This window comes from Monodelphis domestica, chromosome 1 (genome assembly GCF_027887165.1).
Source record: "Monodelphis domestica isolate mMonDom1 chromosome 1, mMonDom1.pri, whole genome shotgun sequence".
NCBI lineage: Eukaryota > Metazoa > Chordata > Mammalia > Didelphimorphia > Didelphidae > Monodelphis > Monodelphis domestica.
The window spans coordinates 708,472,797-708,493,232 of NC_077227.1; the positions used below are offsets into that span (position 1 = coordinate 708,472,797).

The 20,436-nt window shown below is 39.7% G+C and overlaps 1 protein-coding gene across 4 annotated transcripts in view; it reads left to right on the forward strand.

Annotated features, from left to right (window-relative positions):
• The first annotated feature begins 1,414 nt into the window (after positions 1 to 1,414).
• The window catches only part of LOC100027703 (AFG3-like protein 1), a 38,991-nt gene continuing 19,969 nt past the window's right edge, over positions 1,415 to 20,436 (forward strand). Inside the window, exons 1-5 of one of the 4 annotated variants that reach the window (XM_007477338.3) lie at positions 1,415 to 1,810; positions 9,343 to 9,430; positions 10,122 to 10,190; positions 12,544 to 12,638; positions 13,199 to 13,348. In XM_007477338.3, coding sequence (XP_007477400.1) covers positions 1,670 to 1,810; positions 9,343 to 9,430; positions 10,122 to 10,190; positions 12,544 to 12,638; positions 13,199 to 13,348 — 543 coding nt within the window. In that variant the 5' untranslated portion in view covers positions 1,415 to 1,669. Of the gene's footprint in view, positions 1,811 to 1,967; positions 2,468 to 9,342; positions 9,431 to 10,121; positions 10,191 to 12,543; positions 12,639 to 13,198; positions 13,349 to 20,436 lie in introns of those variants that run through there. The other 3 variants (XM_056811175.1, XM_007477339.3, XM_056811178.1) reach the window with 3 other exon arrangements.

Consider the following 20,436-nt stretch of genomic DNA (forward strand, 5'->3'; position numbering starts at 1 on the left):
GGGTCAGCTTGGTTTTCAATGACATATTCTACTCTTACATTATCAGAAAGATCACTTACAGTGACATGGGGCATTTTCTAGGATGAGTAATGCTTTTTTGACAAAATTACTTGGAACACAATACTTTTACTGCAGGACAAAAAAAGTATGTAAACCATTCATGAAAAATGCTCCTTGGTACCCAGGCCTTTTTGTTGGAGCACCAAATCACAGATAAGATTTGGCTTAGATTAGTCCTTCTTAGCCTTGGGATTTTCAGAATGATACACCAACAAAAGCTCCAATTTAAAAGTCACCAGCAGCATTGCCTCCTAGAAGAAGCTTTAGGTGATCTTTGGCTGGTCTAAACCCCCTGGGGCAGCATTCTCTTCCACAAAAATAAATGTCTTTTCAGGTATAGCTTCCAATAAAGTCCTGTCTCTCCAATGTTAAAAATGTGGTGAGGTGTGTATACCCACCTTTTTGGATGATGATTTTCAGCATTTCTGAATACTTAAGCTCACCAGTTCCTGCTGTGCGGGCAGCTTCCTTGCTCACCTTGATGGTGGGTAACCCATGCTTTTCCTTAAACCTCACAAACCAACCTCAACTGACACTAAATGTTTCCATTTGTGAGCCTTCACCTTGACTCACTGCAAATTATCAAACAGCCTTTTGGCCTTTTCTTGAATGATAATTGTGCTCATTGGCACATTCTGCTGGTTCTGATCTTCAATTCAGTGACCCATAAGGGTGAAGCAGCTTCATAGCTCATTATTTTCTGGCATCCTGGCCACTGTGGAAATTGCCAACCCCAATGATTTTGCAATTTGGCTGAGCTCTTCACCCTCTTCAAACCTCCTCAGGACTTACAGCCTCACATCCAGGGTGATGACTTTGCCTTCTTTTTGCACATCTGATGCTAGCATTCAAAAGCCCCTTCCATGGTATTACTTTCAAAGCCTGATAAAAATTACAGACCTTGAGGGGTGGTTGGCTAGAGAGCCTCTTCCACCTGTGGTGGAGGAGAGCAGCCTCCTTCCTCTGTTGGGCTCACCGTGGACCTAGGCATAAGACTAAGCTGGGAAGGGCCTGCTGCAGGGGTCGAGGCCCTGCTAGTGAGGACCATAGGCCCTTCCCCAGGCTTTGCTTCTTCCCTTGAATAGACAAATTGTGTGTGTGTGTGTGCGTGTATGTATGTATGTATGTATGTATGTATGTATATGGAGTGGTACTGTAGGCCAGGAGAAACTAAAAATTCTGCCAGGTTCCCCACTTTGACTCGCTCTGTCGCGGCAAATATCCAGACACAGGAAACAGGTGACAGATGTCCACTAGCTCCGGGTCGGACTACAGGCGGGGCGAAAAACTTCAATTCAATGAGAGGACCCCGGAAATAGGCGCTTAAGATAGTGCCTGCACTCGGCATCACTCAATGCTGGGGGCGCAGCCGACGAGAGACCGGAACTGGCAAGCTCTGTCCACTCCACGCGCTAGAGTCGGCCTCGGCGTCTATTTCCTATCTTTTAAAGACAGGTTCTGCCGTAGACACCTTGAATGGAGGCCTGACCGACTCACTACGCATGAGCTATGAGGGCCTGTCAGGGGGTGTGGCACGACTATGACCGCTTCGCTCCTGCGCCTGCGCGCATGTGCCCGGGTTGCGCGAGGCTGAGGGGGGGGGTGGGATATGTCGTACAGGCTGCTGGCCGCGATGGCGGGGAGCCGGGCGGCGGTTCTGCCGTTGGCCACGCTGTGGAGATGTGGCTGGGGCGCCGGGAATCATAGCACGGCTAGAGTGGGCCTGAGGGCTCTGAGCACTACCGGACAGGTGAGCAAGGAAGACGGCGCCGACCTATTTCCGGCCGGTGCTGAAGGCGTGCTTTTCTCGCTTTAGCGCCTTTGGTGACGCCATCAGTGCGCGCCGGATGCCGGGACGCTGCAAGGGTCGCGCGGGGGGCGGGGCTGCGCTGCGCTTAACTGCCCTTAGCCTGCGCCTTCCTTTCTTTAGGCGTTTAGACCTGGAAGAGACCTTAAGAGCCCACCCTCCTCTCCTTTTTTTCCTTCTCTCGAGTCATGCTCACGGGACCTTAACTCCCTTATATCACCGAATCCACTTTGCAAATAGACGTTTGCACGCGCCCTTTCCCATTGGACAGAGAGGTCCTTGAGAGCAGGGACTTCTCTTCGCTTTTCTGTGTTTCCTCTGGACTTGGAACACCGTTGACGCTGAAATGCTTATTGACCAACTGGCACTGACACCCTCCTCCTACGCACTCACTCACCCTGTGGGTCCCCGGGCCCATTCCCCTCCGGGCATAGTGCAGTTAATTCATCCCTCTTAACTGCAAATGCGCTTAATGCAGTACACGGAAAGACTCCCAGAAACCAGAGATAAGTAAGCCCTTAAGGACCTCGAAGTCTCATAGAGACGATGTGACACGTATTCAGCCAAGTTAGAACCTTCTGACTGAATTTTGTTGTACCTGTAAGTCATGAAACTTTTTTTTTGTTTGCCTTTTCTTGCGTAATGAAGTTCATAGACTTGTAGGGTGCTATAAGTTGAGAGTACTCTGATGGGGGGAGAAGGGAAAATTTCACATAAAATGTTAGGTAGAAACAACATCAGCAATGATGAAGTACTACCCCCTCATATTATAGATGAGGAAACCAGCAGAGATGAACATCATGAAGGAGCTAGTGTTTCTGGTGGTTAACCAGTCATACTAAATGGATTATTTTCTTACCCCCTGATTTTTATTTCTTTTTTTTTCTTATTAAACTCTTTCTGTCTTAAGGCAGTTGAGGTTAAGTGACTTTTTGAAGAATACAGAGAAGAGATGGTTTAAGATGTTGAACGAGTTGAAAAAGCAGGAAAGGGCCAGTTTATGGAGGGCTTTAAAAACCAAAGATTTTAAATTTTATCCTGGTAGTAATTGGGAGTCACTGTAATTTATTGAATGGGAAAGTGGCATGTACTTTAAGAAGGTCAATTCGAAAGTTGAATCAGGAGAGACTTAAGGCAGAGAGACATAGGTATAAGGTGATAAGGGCTACCAGGATGGTAGCAGTGCCTGAATTGAGAAGAAGGAGCTTATAATAGAGATGTTATGAAGGATAGAAACCACCATGGGGTAGCTAAGAAGAGCAGTGTTTAGAGTGCCAGGCTTGGAGGCAGAAAGATTCATCTTCCTACGTTCAAATCTGGACTCACTTCACCTGGTTTGCCTCAGTTTTCTTATCTGTCAAATGAGCTGAAGAAGGAAATGGGAAATTGCTCCAGTATCTTTGCCAAGAAACCCCAAATGGGGTCAAAAAAGGGTTGAAAACAACAGAAACATGAACAACCAAGACAAAATGACAAGACTTGGCAACTAATTGGATTTGAAGGTTGAGAGAATAGCAGTCAAGTATGATACCTAATATACTCTTGAGTGACTAGGGGGCAGGGGTAGTATTCTCCATGGTATTAGGGAATTTGGAAAGATGGACAGTTTGAGAGGAAAGATATGAGATATATAATTAGAGATATCCAATAGGCAGTTGGAAATGTAGGATTAGAAGTCAAGAGAGAGGTTAAGATTGGACAGATAGATCTGAGAATCATCTACATAGAGCTGATCATTGAAAACATGAGAGCTAATAAGATTACTGGTGAAATAGTGTAAAGTGATGGTGAACCTATGGCACGTGTCAGAGATGACATAGAGACCTCTTTGTGGGCATGCTCACTGTTGCCCGCCACAGTCAGTTACTGGAAAGACCAAGGGACTTGAGCAGAACTGCTCCCTTCCTCGGCTCCACTGCCCCTCTGTTTGGCAGCCCAGTGGAAGCACTTACTCCTTCCCCAGAGTGGAGCATATGGACTACTCCCTCCCTTTCTCCCACCCCTGTCTAGGGGAAGGAGAGGGTACATCACCCAATCTGGGGAGGGCATGGCACACAGTTTCTAAAAGGTTCACCATCACTGGTAGAGAGCCTAAAGAGAAGAGGGCCCAGGACATTCTTCAGGAACATCTATAATTAGTGGGCATGATGGGAAGATGTAGATACAGAATCCAGCAAAGGAAACGAGGATCTGTCAGCTCTATGCAAACAAAGAGGGAGAAATAGGAGAGAGCAGTGTCAGAAAAATCCATTAGAATTTAAAATTGAGGTTGTTGGTAATTTTACAGACAGCAGTTTTAGCTCACGATGAAGTTAAAAACCAAACTGAATAATGTGAAAGGAAGAGGAAGTATTTATTGTTGATGATTGTTCTAGCTAAGCCAGTAAAGGGAGAAAAGATGTAGGGCAATAACAGGAATGAATGGATAAAAGTGAGATTTTTTTGAGGGAATGGGGAATACAGGTGTACATGTAGGCAGTAAGGAAGCAGACAGTAGACAGGGAGAGATTAAAGTTAAGTGAGAGTGGGAGAGATTAGAGGGCAAAATCTGCTAGAGAAAAAAGGATGGAATGGGCTCATTTGTGCTTGTAGAGGGATTTGCCTTGGCAAGGAAATAGACTACTTCATGTGAAATGAGTTGAGAAGGAAGTGACAGAAAGCATATGAGTGATGTGAAATGAGGAAAAGGAGGAGAACTCATATAATAAAAGCGAATGACTTCAGCTAGAGGGGGACCCATGGGAGATTTGAGGAGAGATCAAAAGGTTTGGAAAAGCCTCTGATGAGTGAGGTAGTGAATCAGTTAGGGATTCCTAAAAAGATTAATTGCCTTGCCTAAGTGAGGGCCCAGTTGAGAATATATAACATAAATTTGTAGTGGACTTAGCAGTGTTTCATGATTTTTCTTCACCTTCATTCTATAGCAAGTATGTAGAAGGAAAGACACTGGATGGTGGAAGTAATCTAAGTCTGAGCATTGGAAGGGTAAAAGCTTTGATAGGAAAAGGAGGCAAGACTTCAAGAGATGACATTGTAGAGTTGAACTAGTTCCCCAAAGGTCAGGTTGGGGAAGGCAAGAACGTAGCCAGTGTAGTGATGGCTGGGGAAGGAAGGTTGTAGAGACTAAAGGTGAAGACAAAGAATAATTTTTAGATTGCAAGTGGGAAAGCCAGAATGAAGAATTTCAGAGTTCACAGAGATGTAAATGGAATATTGTGGGTAATGGTAAGATCAAAAGTTAAAACCATTTCTGTGTGGCTTTGATGGAATAGAAATGAATAACATTGAGGAATTGTGAGGTTAATATGTTTGAGGAGGGAGTATCAATATGTTTGTTAAAGTCCTCTAGTATGAAAACAGGAGTTGGGGAGGAAATATCAAACTTATTAATGAAGGAGGGATCTTCCTTGAAGATTAGAATAGACAACAACCATGAAACTTGCTAGGGGATGAATGTGTATTGAATGAAAGAAAAGGGAGAAAAATAAGGTAGTTTTTACAGTTATTATCCCCAGTTTACAAATTATTAGTGATTAAGAGAGGTAAGTGCCTTCACTGTGTTTATACAGCCAGTAAGTGTCAGAAGAAGGCTTTGAAACAAGAGTTTCCTGACTGAAACCCAGCATTTCATACTCTTTGTCACACTTTCTCTTTTTCTGGGTTAAGTCTTAGAGGGAGATTTCTATCCTTAAGGAGCTTGGGTATCTAAAACTCTTGGGAAGGGGAAGCTAGGTGGTTCAATGAATAGAGCACCAGGCCTGGAGTCAGGTGGACCTGGGTTCAATATGGCTTCAGATACTCCTAGCTATGTGACCTTGGGCAAGTCACTTAATTGCCTAGCCCTTACTGCTTTTATGCCTTAGAGATTACGTTGATTCAAGGACAGAAGGTGTGGGTTAAAAAAAACTCTTGAGAAGTCTAAAATGTATCTGAATAAGTAGTAAGAGTTTTAGGAGATCAAATGAAGGAAAAATGAAGTAGTGCTTTTTAGGTCAGGAGAAAGTACTCTAGAATGGAAAGGGTCTGGAGGTTGTGAGGGGCAGTAAATGAAATGGCGCATTAGAAATCACAGTTTCCCAGATTTAAAGCTGGAAGGGACCTCAGGCAGGGGGGCTGTCTAGACCCATCCTCTCATCTTACAAAATGCTGATTAAAAACTGAGGCTCAAGAACCCCAATGACTGAGTTCCCCAGGGCACACTTGGTACCATTAGCGTGGCAGAGCCAGCTCTAAACCAGTAGCTTTTTCATATACATTGTGAAGCCTGTATTCAGATCCCAGCTGTTAGGGGGGGCAAGTGACTTATTTGTATCACTTTCTTTCATATGTAAAATTTTGATGGGCAAGATGGTCTCTAAGTGCCCTTCCCAACTCTAAAATCCTATGACTTTATGTTTTTAGAGATCATCTAGCCCAGTTAACTCATTTAATAATTAAGAAAACCATTTCTAAAAGTTAAGGAATTTGTTAAAGATCATGGAGTTGGATTATTGGAGGTGATAATAATAACTGACAGTTATATAGCACTTCATGCCAGGCACTAAGCTAAGTGATTTACAATTAATATTTCATTTGATTCTCATGACAACCCTGAGAGGTAGATGCTATTATTATCATCTCCATTTTACAGGTGAGGAAATTGAGGCAAAACAGATTAAGTGCCTTGCTCAGAGTCACATAACTATTAATTGTCTGAGGCTGGATTCAATCTTACATCTTCCTGACTCTGGTGTAGTACTGTGTAATTAGAAAATCTTGTATTTTGGATAGCAATTTTTAATCTACATAGTATGAACAAAAGGGCAGTGGGAATATGAGAGGATTCACTAGTGGAATGACTGGCCAGAGTAAAGGTAATATAAGGGTGATTAGAGTATGAGAAGGCACCAGGAACACGAAGGCCTTGAACTGAACCTCATGTCATATTCCATAATGGTCTTTCAATCTCCAGCTTCTCAAGCTCCCAAACATGTAGCATATCTTTCTCTGTTACTTTAATAACCAAAAGTATAGAGCCAAACTCATAGGATCATAGAATTTAGAACAGCTATAAGAGACCTGAGAGATGTTCTGATCCAGTTCTTTCATTTTCCATCAAGTAAGGCAACATAGAGAATGTTACAGGTTAATCAATACCAGAACCAGCATTCAAACCTGGGCCTCTAACCACAAATGTGTTTTCCCCTTCACTACAATGCCATTCTCTCTTTAGTAAAATGTCACTGTGGAAAGGTCGGGGGTGGGGGGTGTTTTGTTTTTTAATTTGTGGTAGGCTGCATCTGTGGAATTTTATTTTTTAGACTAGGGGAACCCATTGAACGGCACTAGGAGAGTGCTAGCCTGAAGTCAAAAGCAACCTTAGTTTGAATCCTGCCTCTTAATAGTAGTAGCTTTATGACCAGTAGCAAATGCCTTGTTCTCCTCTTAACCTCCATTTCCTCATCTGTAAAAAGAGATAAGACATATAGTTCCTGTGTCACAGAGTTAGAGTAGGGATCTGGTGAGTTAATGTAGGTAAAGAACTTGGTAAGCCTTTAGGTACTGTCTCAATGCTAGCTAGCTTGCTTAGTACTATAATTTCTACATAATTTTTGAAGTTTGGTTCTTAAACAACATCATGATTTGGGACACAGCTCTGGACTGTTCTATTTTACATTGATTATCTGATAGCAGGATTCTTACAAGCTTAATTTCTCATGTGTAATTCCTATCAGTTTTGGATTACCTTTATTCTTTCATATCTATATATTTTTTTCCAATTACACGTAAAAACACTGTAACATTCGTTTTTCAAAAAATTTGAGTTCCAAATTCTTTCCCTCTCCTCACCCCCCTGAAGGCACGCAATTTGATGTATGTTATACATGTGCAGTTGTGCAAAACATATTTCCATATTAGTCATGTTAAGGAAAACATAGACCAAAGAAAAAGGAAGGTAAAAAAATTATGCTTCAATCTGCATTGAGACTATCAGTTCTTTCTGTAGAGAGGGATGACATTTTTCATCATAAGCCCTTTGGAATTGTCTTTGATCATTGTATTGCTAAGAAGAGCTAAGTCATTCACAGTTAATCCATGGCACAATATTGCTGTTACTGTGTACAATGTTATCCTGATTCTGCTCACTTCACTTTGCATTTCATGTAAATCTTTCTAAGTTTTTCTAAAAGTGTCCTGCTTGTCATTTGTTATAGCACAATAGTATCCCATCACAATCATATGCCACAACTTGTTCAGTCATTTGATGGACAATGGATCTTTTTTCTAAATTGGCTTATTTTACCTTCCTTTTAATTTCTTAATCCTTCTTCAGACCCTAACATTTTGCCAGAGCCATGCATAAAGTTAGCAAAAACAGTATGAGGACATTTGAGAGAGCCTAGTTACTAATGAGGAACAATTTATAGCAACTTTTGCATTTAATTTGTAAGGCATCAGTCACCAGAAACTTTTCTACCCTTGAGTGACACAGGTATATGTTTATATGCCCATGTGTATATATTTTTGGTCCAAACCTGTGTCTTTGTGATACAGGGAGTTCCCAGGGAAGAAACTCCTTCTGATATTGTTGATTCACAATCATTTTGTAAGTTAGTCTTCAGAATTTCCTAGGGTGCTGAGCAGATCTATGAGTTTGCCAGCCAAGTGGTGTTAATTTCTAAGCTACCTAGCTCTTTCTACAACCCTAGGTATGCCTCAGAGCCAAGAAGACCAGAGTACATATCCCACCTCAGATACCTACTGGCTCTCTAACCCATGGCAAATAACCTAACCTCTCAGTGCCTCAAGTGACAACTTAACATTAAATTATGATAGAATTGCTGATCTATGTTGTTGGGGGGTTTCCTCAAAACTATCAACATCACAGGTCCGAGTAAAAAACCTAAAAATTATATATCCAAAAGATATCTATGTCCCAAGCTTTATATTGTGATACTATTTATTGTCATGAAATTTGACCTGCAGTAACTACGTTCATATACTCCCATGACTGTTGTGCTTGGTTTTAATATTTTTATATATATATATAATTCCCACTGTTTCAAATCATGCAATAAAAATAGAAGTTTTCTTCTTTTGGGCTGAGACTCTCTATCAAAAATAAATGGAGCCTGTTTAATTTCTGTTTTTCCTTTCTTTGACTCCAAAGGGGGGAAAAATAATTATTTTCTACATTGCCTAAAGCCTAATAATACCTTTTGGTATTTTTATCCTGTCTGGCTTTAGTATTGCTTAGAAGGTAATCCAATAGCCAGGAATGCCTGAAGCAAGCAGTATTTAGATTTTCTGCTGTTAACAGCAGGGATTATAAAAATTTTCCACATATTGCCGTGGTGAATTTAATATGTAAACAGAGGGATAAACCCCTTTCCCTGTCCCCTTGGGGATCCACCCCCCCACCCCCACCCCCCAGAGTGAGAAGTATCCTAATATGTAACTGGTGCAGAGGATACTGATGAGCTTCAATGTTTTAGTGTCTCCAAGGAATCCATGTTCAGCAGCTGGTTCTGCGGGGAAGACTGACATCATTTTCCCAGTGGCTGTATTCGAAACCTCCCAAAGGTACATACTTTTCTTCTGAAGTTATCTAGAAATATACAGATACAAATATATATATATATTTTTTATAGGAATTCAAAGAGCAGCTTTGCCATTGGCTGAGAGTGAGTCCTAGACAGGTGGTTTGTCTCAGTGTAGTAGGGGAGGTGGATGATGCTAAAAAGTGAGTGAAACTTGCAGAAGGAAGATGGTTCATGAGCCTTTTTAAGGCTGTTTAGAACCCTGTTTACTTTTGTCTAAGAACTGAGTGTGTTTCTTTGAGCAAAAATGTCAAAGCAGAAGTTACACAAAGGCTAGACTCAAAAAGAAGTTGCACTAAGAGGCCAATGCTGGAAAATAGATCCTTTTTTGGTTGAAGTAGCAGCAGGCTGCTGGCAGGTCTTTTGGTTGTGTACAGTGAGTGACATGACATTCAGAAAGCATGTTATGGGTGCTATAGACTAGAGAGCTGATGTGACCTTCCCATTAGGATTTCCTCTTATCCTGAGATCAGCATCTGACTTCCTTCTCTCCTAGAAAACATGGATATAAATGTTGATTCTAGCAAGCAAAGATGATAGGTAAGAGTAGGCAAGGTCTAGGTTCTATCCCAGTTTTTGTCTCCTGAGTTGTTGTTACACAAAGACTTTTGAAAACTTACCTCAGTGTGGTTGATAACATTAAAGTCCTAGAACCCAGTTGTTTTGTTTCTAAGGCTTTGAGAAGTATTTTAAGAGGAATGGAAGAAACACGGGCACAGAAGAATCAACACCTCCAAAGAAAGGTAAAGGAATCCTTCCAAACATCTAAATGTTTTTTTTTTAATGAAAGAATTCTTATTTTGACCATTTATAATGACCTGCTGATCACATCCCAAGGAAAACATCCCCAATTTCTCTTTTTTTTACCTTTTGTGGACTCTGCTCATAATCTCCAGCCTTCTTAAATCCATCAACCTCATTCCTTTGTTTTGGTTTACTAGCAGTCATATTCTAGTCTAAAGCCTTGAAATAGAGTGCTAAGTGACATCCTATAAAATAGTTCAAGGGTATACAGAGTACTCCTAATTTGTGATCTAAACAAATTCCAGACATGAAAAATCAAGATAATTCACATTGTGTGACACAAAAGCCTTTTCCTACCAAGGCAGTTTTGGAGTAGTAGGAAGAAACCCAGGCTGGTTTCTGGCTCCAGGAGATCTGGTTTCAAGTCCTGCCTTGTCCACTTGCTAACTCACTAGTCTTCTTGTTTATCATTTCTTGTCTTGTTTGAAATGAGAGCATATCAAGAGGATCCACATTTGTCAGAGCTGACCTAGGATGCTACTGGTATTAGTTAATAGAGAAACTCTATCATCATTTTCATATGGTAACCTTGTTTTCTGCCTGCTTGGACTTGCAGCAAGTTTGTCCTTTGGGCCTGGCCTCTCTTGGTAAACGATAAAATTTTACTAGAGCAGCTTCATTTGGTTTGCATGAATTTAATAATTCAGTCTTGCTTCATGTTTTCTTCCTGTCATTTTGAGATATGAAATGGTGGTATAGTGGAAAGGGAAAGACATGAGCATTTATGTAATACCTGCTGTGGGTCAGGCACTGGGCTAAGTAGTTTGACAGATGTTATCTCATTTATATAAAAACATGAATAAGTATGATTATCCTACAAAGGGAAAGAATTTTCATAAGGAATATAATGGATAATTTTAATGATTTTGATGTAGAGGTATAAAATTTTCTTCAGTTGAAATTTTTAGCTCTTTTTTTTTTTTTAACCTTACCTTCTGTCTTGGCCTCAATACTGTGTTTTGGCTCCAAGGCAGAAGAGTGGTAAGGGGTAGGCAATGGGGGTTAAGTGACTTGTCCAGGGTCACACAGCTAGGAAGTATCTGAGGTCACATTTGAACCCAGGACTTCCTGTCAATAGACCTGGCTCTCAATCCACTGAGCCACCCATCTGCCTCCAATTTTTAGCTTTTTAAACCCTAACTTGCTCTTGGAAGGAAATTGGGAACCTTTTTAAGGATGTCAAACTACAGCTACCTGCAGATACAAAAACTTGGATAACTGTAGCAAGCTTCATGTTTGAGAGAAGACATCCCATCATATATTCTTTGATTAGAAGAAATGATGCCCCCACAGAGCAGCACCTACAACCTGAAGTTGCTTCTCAACAGTTAACATTAAAACAACAACAACAAACCATCTTACCTCCTGTCTTAGAATTGATACTAAGTAATGGTTCCAAGACAAAAGAGTAGTAGGGGCTAGACAATTGAGGTTTAAGTGACTTTTCTAGGGTCACACATTTAGGAAGTGTCTTGAGGTCAGATTTGAACCCAGGACCTCCTGTCTCTAGGCCTGGCCCTCTATCCACTGAGCCACCTAGCTACCCCCCAGCTAACTCTTTTCAGAAAGACACATTAGCGACAAGCAAAAGATATATCAATATAGATATATGGAGAGATCTATCTGATATATTTTTAAATAAATGGGATTAAGCATCTTGCCTAGAGTCACACAACTAGGAAGTGTCTGAGGCCAGATTTGAATCTAGGATTTCCTGTTTCCAAGCCTGGCTCTCTATCCACCTAGCCACCCAGCTGCCCCCAAAAGATATTTTCTTAAGGAAATTAGCCAACATTTCTGTAAGAATAGCTGAAAGACCCTTGTGAAAAGTGACAAGAGAAGAGCAAAATAGAAGGGCTTTGTGTAGTGCTGACAAATGCAGAAAGTTTGCATTATACAAAGTGAATCACTGTCACTAATGGACCAGCTTCTTGGACACTCTTGAATTATTCTTTGCTGCTAAACTATCAAGATTAGGATCAAGTGAGTAATTTTCTGGAAGAGTTTTATTCTTTGTCCCTTTCTAGGACACTTCATATATTTTATTTATCCATCAGTTTCCATGGATCCACCATTGATTTTCAGTAATCCATTCTGTCAGCTACTTAGTAGTACAATGACTAAGTCTTATTAGTCTCTCTTACTTGTTCAGCCTTAGTTCTTGGTGCTGTTAGGATAAGTTGAATTTTTTGTTCAACTCTTGGTTTGTTTTTTCCTAGCCTGGTATCTTCCCTCTCCAGTTTCTGAAGGTCATTTGCTGGTTTTCTCAAGCCAAATTTTGTTTTCTCCCAGATACTGGTGAATCAAAGGACCATGGACCCGGAGGAAATGGTGGTAAGAGAGGAGGGAAGAAGGATGACTTTGCATGGTGGAAACGGCTGCAGAAGGTGTGTAGAGTTTCCCAGGTGTACATGAAATTAATCCAAACCCAAATATAGGTGTTTATAGCTTCTACTGGACTCTTTTTTCAAGGAACAGTGAACTTTGGAATTTGAAATTTTGGGCCATCTAATTCTTAATTGTAGTGCATATTTTATATACACTTATGCAAACACATAAGTAATTATATACCTTGTTCAAAGAACTTGCTTAGCTGCTTTTTAAAAAACACACCACCATGTCTTATTTTAAAAGTCTAGGTAGGATGGAATCTGTATACAAACTTTCAACTCTAAAATCAGCCTTTTATAATGGAATTTTTGGTCATTAATGTATTTCCAGAGGCAGTGGCTAAGTTTTCCTCAAAATAAGAGCAGTCCTTTGGACCAGTCACATGTAGCTATTGTGTACTTAGCAGAAACAAAAAAAAGGACTAGATGTGTTAAAATAAAGGAGGTTTGGGGGCAACTCTAATTATAAAACCAAAAGAAAGCTATTTTTGCTTCTCTAGAATTTGAGAAAATCTTTTCATTTGTGGGAAATTCATTGTTTTTTTTTTCTTCCACAGGGAGATTTCCCTTGGGACAACAAAGATTTCCGTAATCTGGCTGTCATGGGAGCAGGCTTCACCATGGGATTTTTCTACTTCTATTTCCGAGATTCTGGAAAAGAAATCACTTGGAAACATTTTGTACAGTATTACTTGGCCAGAGGACTGGTAAGGGAAAAAAATATTGTATATGTGACAAATAGAAAGAGAGCAAAAGTTCTACCTTAACCTATGTATTTGAATGATTTCCATACACATTTTGTTTTCACTGTTTGATTGAGAGTGACTAAGGAAATTCCCTGGTCCCTTTTGCTGAAACCTTGCTTTGGAAATGTGAAAGAATTACTGCCATATCCAGATATGGGCAGCTGAAGCATCCCTTTTGACGTATTCAAGGTCATATCAAATGTACTTCAATCTTTCTCCTGTTTTTGTGGAGGGAATAGAGAATGATCATCTTTCCATATAGTTTGAACTTACTTTACTTCTAATTCTTTCATTGTCTACTAGTATTACATGCCTCATTGTGATATGAAGAAGACTTGTATTCAGAGGCTATGTCAACAACTTTGGCAGGTCTGGCCAAAATGGAGAGGTTTGAGTCCAGGAAAAATGATGTGTCTTTTACCTAAACATGTGCTCAGCTAAGCAAGAAGCACATGACCAGAAAAGTTGGCCCTTCAGTAATTATTTTTTTCTGCTATAAAAACTCATGAAGACCATCAGCTTACTAATAATGGTGGTGGTAGCAGTACTCCTCTCCTCAAAATACTGAAATGAGCTGTGTGGTTTTAGACCAGAACTGAGGCGATTTGTTACAATGTTACTAGGAGAATCAGCATTTAACATGGTATTCCTCTCTTTTTGCCCATATTCCCAGAAATAACCTTTCATAGCTAGGAGAACTCTAGGAACATTACTAGAAGTTAGTACAACTTTGGTTTATTCAGATAGATTTTGTTATATGCTGCAGGACATCTGATGCCTTTATCAAAAGTCATTGCATTATTCGGGGCTTGTTTTTCAAAAAGCAGTCCTTCTACTTTAGAAACAACTGAATTCACAGAACATACAAATACATTTATTTTCATTTTTCCATGCTAGAAAGGTGTGTGATAGGACAGAGGGTGGTATGCACAGAAGGCAGAGATTGACGTAGGAGAATGTTTTGAACTAGAGCTAGGCTCTCTTATTGCCAGCCTACTCTGGGACTAGGAAATTTACAAAAGGTAAAAGCTGGGATACCAAGGCCCCAGAGGAAGGTACTTAGCCCAGCTAGAGAGGTACTTTCTTAGCAAGATTTCCCCCTGAAAAGTAGCATAAATACACATTTTACATCTTTGGATAGCTCATTACTTGTTTCTTTTATTCCTTAAGGGGCATGTGTCAGTATTGATCTTCTGTACCAGGTGATACTGAAATTAGATAATAGTAGTATTTAATGAGCACCATACCAATTCACATTTAGGAAAGAACAAACTTTTATTTCTCATCCAACCTCAAAAGAACATTTGCTGGGGGCAAACTGAGTAGCTCAGTGGATTGAGACCTAGAGATGGGAGGTCTTAGGTTCAAATCTGGCCTCAGACATTTCCCAACTGTGTGACCCTGGGCAAGTCACTTAACCCCCATTGCCTAGCCCTTACTACTCTTCTGCCTTAGAACCAATACACAGTATTGATTCCAAGATGGAAGGTAAGGGTTTAATTTTAAAAAAAAAATTTGCTAAAGGAAAATATACTTTTGAAGAATTGAAGTGCATCCAATATGATTGTTTCCTTTTGATAAATCTCAAAATGATTGTCTTTAAATACAAATACAAATATTTAGATAAAAGTTTCATCTGGGCTTTTAATTGTCAGACTAGGAGTACCAGCATACTTCTCTTTATTTTTATTACTATTCTAGGAAAGAATTGCTTCTTTCAGTTAATGGGTTAGAATCTGAACAGAAGAGAAGGTAGAGAAGCCAGGAATATTTGGAGTCTTGAAGAGAATAGATTTTGCTTTCTGTGTTTTCCTTTTCTAAGTGATCCTCAAGGTGGTTGTTTGGTGCAACTGACAATAATGCACCCATTCTAGAAATTCAACCTGAACTCCAGGGAATCTCCTGTTTCATTCAAGTGTGTATTGTTTCTTTTCCAATTAAATTCTGCATGGCTCTCTGTTCTAATAACCTTTTTCTTGTACTTTTGTGGCAGAACTTAAAATTGTCAATTAAAATAAAATGTTAACTCTTCCTTTGGGGGAGTATAAAAATGTCCTCCTCTGCAGTACGCAGATCACATTTCTTATATATAATGCTTAGTGCTGGCTTTAGGTTCTCTGGGAAATTTAATATATCACGGGGAAACTAAAATGTAGATGTGAATGCATTGTCTTTTTTAGGCCATGCAGTAGACTGAGGCAGACTTCCTATAGCTTGTAGTCTCGTCATATCAGTAAGCTTATTTGTACATCTCAGTTTGTTTTTTTTATTTTTGAAATTTTTATTTAATTAGTCAATTTAGAATATTTTCCCTTGGTTACAAGAATCATGTTCATTCCCTCCCCTCCCCCCCACCGCTTCCCATAGCCAATGGGCAATTCCCCTGGCTTTTACATGTGTCCAGGATCAAAACCTATTTCCATATTGTTGATGTTTGCACTAAGGTGATCATTTAAAGTCTACATCCCCAATCATATCCCCATCCACCCATGTGACCAAGCAGTTGTTTTTCTTATATGTTTCTACTCCCACAGTTTTTCCTCTGAATGTGGATCGTGTTCTTTCTTATAAATCCCTCCAAATTGTTCTGGATCACTGCATTGCTACTAATAGAGAAGTCCATTACATTTGATTATACCACAGTGTATCAGTCTTTATATATAATGTTCTCCTGGTTTTGCTCCTTTCACTCTGCATCAATTCCTGGAGGTTGTTCTAGTTCACATGGAATTCCTCCCATTCATTATTCCTTTGGGCACAATAGTATTCCATCATCAACATATATCACAATTTGTTCAGCCATTCCCCAATTGAAGGGCATCCCCTCGTTTTCCATTTTTTTGCCACCACAAAGAGCGCAGCTATGAATATTCTTGTACAAGTCTTTTTCCTTATTATCTCTTTGGGGTACAAACCCAGCAGTGCTATGGCTGGATCAAAGGAAAGATAGTCTTTTAGCGCCCTTTGAGCATAGTTCCAAATTGGCCTCCAGAATGGCTGGATCAATTCACAACTCCACCAGCAATGCATTAATGTCTCAATTTTGCCACATCCCTTCCAACATTCATTACTTTTCTTTGCTGTCATGTTAGCCAATCTGCTAGGTGTGAGGTGATACCTCAGAATTGTTTTGATTTGCATCTCTCTGATTATAAGAGATGTAGAGCACTTTTTCATGTGCTTATTAATAGTTTTGATTTCTTTATCTGAAAATTGCCTATTCATGTCTCTTGCCCATTTATCAATTGGGGAATGGCTTGATTTTTTTTTTGTACAACTGATTTAACTCTTTATATACATTTGAGCAATTAGACTGTCTGGCTGAGGTTACTTATCCCAAGTCTATTCAACTGATCCTCCTTTCTGTCTCTTAGCCAGTACCATGTTGTTTTGATGATCACTGCTTTATAGTATAGTTTGAGATCTGGTACTGCTAGGCCACCTTCCTTCACATTTTTTTTCATTATTTCCCTGAATATCCTTGATCTTTTTTTCTTCCAAATGAACTTTATTATGGTTTTTTCTAATTCAATAAAAAAGTTTTTTAGTAGTTTGATGGGTATGGCACTAAATAAGTAAATAAATTTGGGTAGGATTGTCATTTTTATTATGTTAGTTCATCCTACCCATGAGCAATTAATGATTTTCCAATTATTTAGATCTAGTTTTAATTATGTGGAAATTGTTTTGTAGTTGTGTTCATATAGTTTCTGTGTTTGTCTCGGCAGATAGATTCCTAAGAATTTTATATTGTCTAGGGTGATTTTAAATGGAATTTCTCTTTCTAATTCTTGCTTCTGAGATGTGTTGGAAATATATAGAAATGATGATGACTTACATGGGTTTATTTTGTATCCTGCAACTTTGCTAAAGTTGTTGATTATTTCCACTAGTTTTTTAGTTGATTCTCTAGGATTCTTTAAGTATACTGTTATATCTTCAAAGAGTGATAGCTTGGTCTCCTCATTGTCTATTTTAATACCTTCAATTTCTTTTTCTTCTTTAATTGCTACTGCTAGTGTTTCTAGTACAATGTCAAATAGTAGAGGTGATAATGGGCATCCTTGTTTCACTCCTGGTCTTATTGGGAATGCATCTAGTTTATCCCCATTGCAGATGATGTTTGCTGATGGTTTTATTTTTTATTTTTTAAAATTTTTATTTGGTCATTTCCAAACACTATTCATTGGAAACAAAGATCATTTTCTTTTCTTCCCTCCCCCTCCCACCACCTCTCCCATAGCCCACGCGATTCCATTGGGTATCACATGTGTTCTTGATTCAAAACCCATTTCCATGTTGTTGGTATTTGCATTAGAGTGTTCATTTAGAGTCTCTCCTCAGTCATTTCCCCTCAACCCCTGTAGTCAAGCAGTTGCTTTTCATCGGTATTTTTACTCCCACAGTTTATCCTCTGCTTGTGGATAGTGTTTTTTAGATCCCTGCAGATTGTTCAGGGACATTGCATTGACACTAATGGAGAAGTCCTTGCTGATGATTTTAGATATATACTGTTTATTATTTTTAGGAAAGGCCCTTCTATTCCAAACTTTCTAGTGATTTCAATAGGAATGAATATTGTATTTTGTCAAGGGCTTTTTCTGCATTTATTGAGATAATCATGTGATTTTTGTTGGTTTGCTTGTTGATATGGTCATCCTTCTCCTTCTGATCTTTCATCTCCTTTGCCTCATTTTCAAAATGGTTAATTTTGGCTTTCAGGACACTATTTTCTATTTCCAGATGACTTATTTTGCTTTTTAAGTTCTTTTCCCAGTTGTCTTCAGTCTCTTAATTGTTTTTTGAATTGTATTTTAAGTTCTTCCAAAGCCTGTGTCCAATTTGCTGGAGTTTCTGTGTTTTTGCTTGATGTTCCTTGTTTCTCCTCTGTTCCATTTGCTCTTTGTTCATTACCTAGATAGAAGCTGTCAATTGTAATTTCTTTTATTTGTTGTTTACTCATACTTTTCACCCCTTCTTTCCCCCCTGTAATTGCCTGTAGTCTTGCTCCACTCATTATTTGCTGAATCTGTGGGTTTAGGCTGTTCTGTCCTGAAGGGGCTTCTTCTCTGCTCTGCTGATTGACCCAGTTAGGCTTATGGTATTAATGAGCCCTGAGGTCAGATCTTCCTCAGCTGGCAGCAGAAGTTGAAAAGGAGCTGGGCTTCCCACCCTGTTATGGAGGTTGTAGCCTGTAGTGGTTGCAGCCTTCACCCTTGGAGCTTAGTCAGCAAGGCTCTCAGAGCTGTCTGTGGGGGAGGGATGTTGGAACTTGTGCTTCTCGGACCTCTGAAGGCTTCTTATCTGCTCTATTGATAAGATTAAGCCTGGGCGGAGGAGCTGGATGTGTCCTGAGGCCAAAACCTCCAGAAGGGAAGGGGGCAAGATGGAGTGTTTTGGCTGCTGCAGCTAGACTGCCTGCTCTCAGCTTCTCCTCCAGCTACCTCCCTGCCGCCTATGTTCAATGCCCTGAGCATGGCACAGCTGTGCCAGCAAGAGACTCCTTCTGGACTAGCACTCTTGTCCGCCCAGAGATTCCAACCAATGCTGGAAGTTTAGCACTGTAGGTGGGGGAGGAGTCCTGGGACCTTCCTTCTTTCTTTCCCTTAAACCCACATGTTCTAGAATTCAGGCTTTTGGGGGTGGGGGTAGGGGTGTGTACCTTTTAAGTTGAGCTGCTGGAGGGTTCCCTAGCTCTGTTCTGTTGTTAGATTTGGTTTTCAGTCCCCTCAAAGCATTGTGTTTTTTATGGGTTAGGAAGGGTTTGCAGAGGTCTGAACTTTTGCTATCTCTATGCTGCCATCTTGACTCCGCCTCTGTACATCTCAGTTTAAAATGTGCTCAATGTGGGGCAGCATATTGCAGTGACATCAGTCTTAGATAATAGACGTGGTTGCTGAAAATTCTAATGTTGGCATATTAGCCTGTAACATACAAACAATTCAGTGAGATTTTTATGGAACAGTATATTGTGCTAGAGAAAGTGTGACAGGCCACTTGGGCTGTGATATCCTAGAAAGAAGAGTAGGACAAAGCAGAAGCAACATGCTTTCTTCTCTTGTTAACCTAAGCATTATCATGGTAATATCCTGCTTGAGCATATTTTAAAAATAAATATTGTTACATCTCATTTAGGGCAGTTAGGTGGTACAGTGTATAGAGTATCAGAAAGATTCCCCTTCCTGAGTTCAAATCTGGCCTCAGACACTTATTAGCTCTGTGATCCTGGACAAGTCACTTCATTCTATTTGCCTCAGGTTCCTCATCTATAAAATGAGCCGGAAATGGAAATGGCAAACCATTCCAGTATCTGTGCCAAAAGAATCCCCAAACAAGGTCACAAAGAATTGAAACAACTGAAACGACTCAGCAATAAGAGCATCTCTTTTGGGTGGAAAGAACTATGAATATGATTGGTTTGTTGCATTATTTGAGGTTGTAGATACTTTAGAATTAGAAACATTTATCTTGCTCTTATTGAATCCCAATATAAGACCTATATTAGTTATTTCAAGTTTTGTTGGTTTTATAATTGATCATTTCTGTGCTTTTCCCAATACGACCTATTTCCATTTTTTCCCCAAAAAATATTTATACCAGTCTGGTCCTATCAGGAATGTATTAGAATGCTAGTTTCCCCACAGCCCTATTTACTTTGGATTTTATTTATTTATTTATTTATTTATTTGTTTTGCTAAATGGAGTATTTGATGGTTAACTTGGGTTACATTGATTTCTTCCTATTTCTAATTCTTTCCACATACCAAATTAATGAGTGACTTGATTTCAGTGTTCATAGGTTTGTGGAACATATTTAACTTTTTAGGATCATAAATACATTTTAAATGGTTTCCTTTATGGTCTGCTAGACAAGAATGTGTTCTCCATGTATTCTTATTCATTTGGATTTTGAGTCCTTTTAGCTCCTTGGCATTCAGCGGTACAAAATGTTAATTTCTCCTCTAGAATTGGTTCCTATTTTTAAAACAGTAAATAGATTAACACCCCAGGCTAGCAGTGTCCAAATGAGGAAAAGGAACAACTAGATC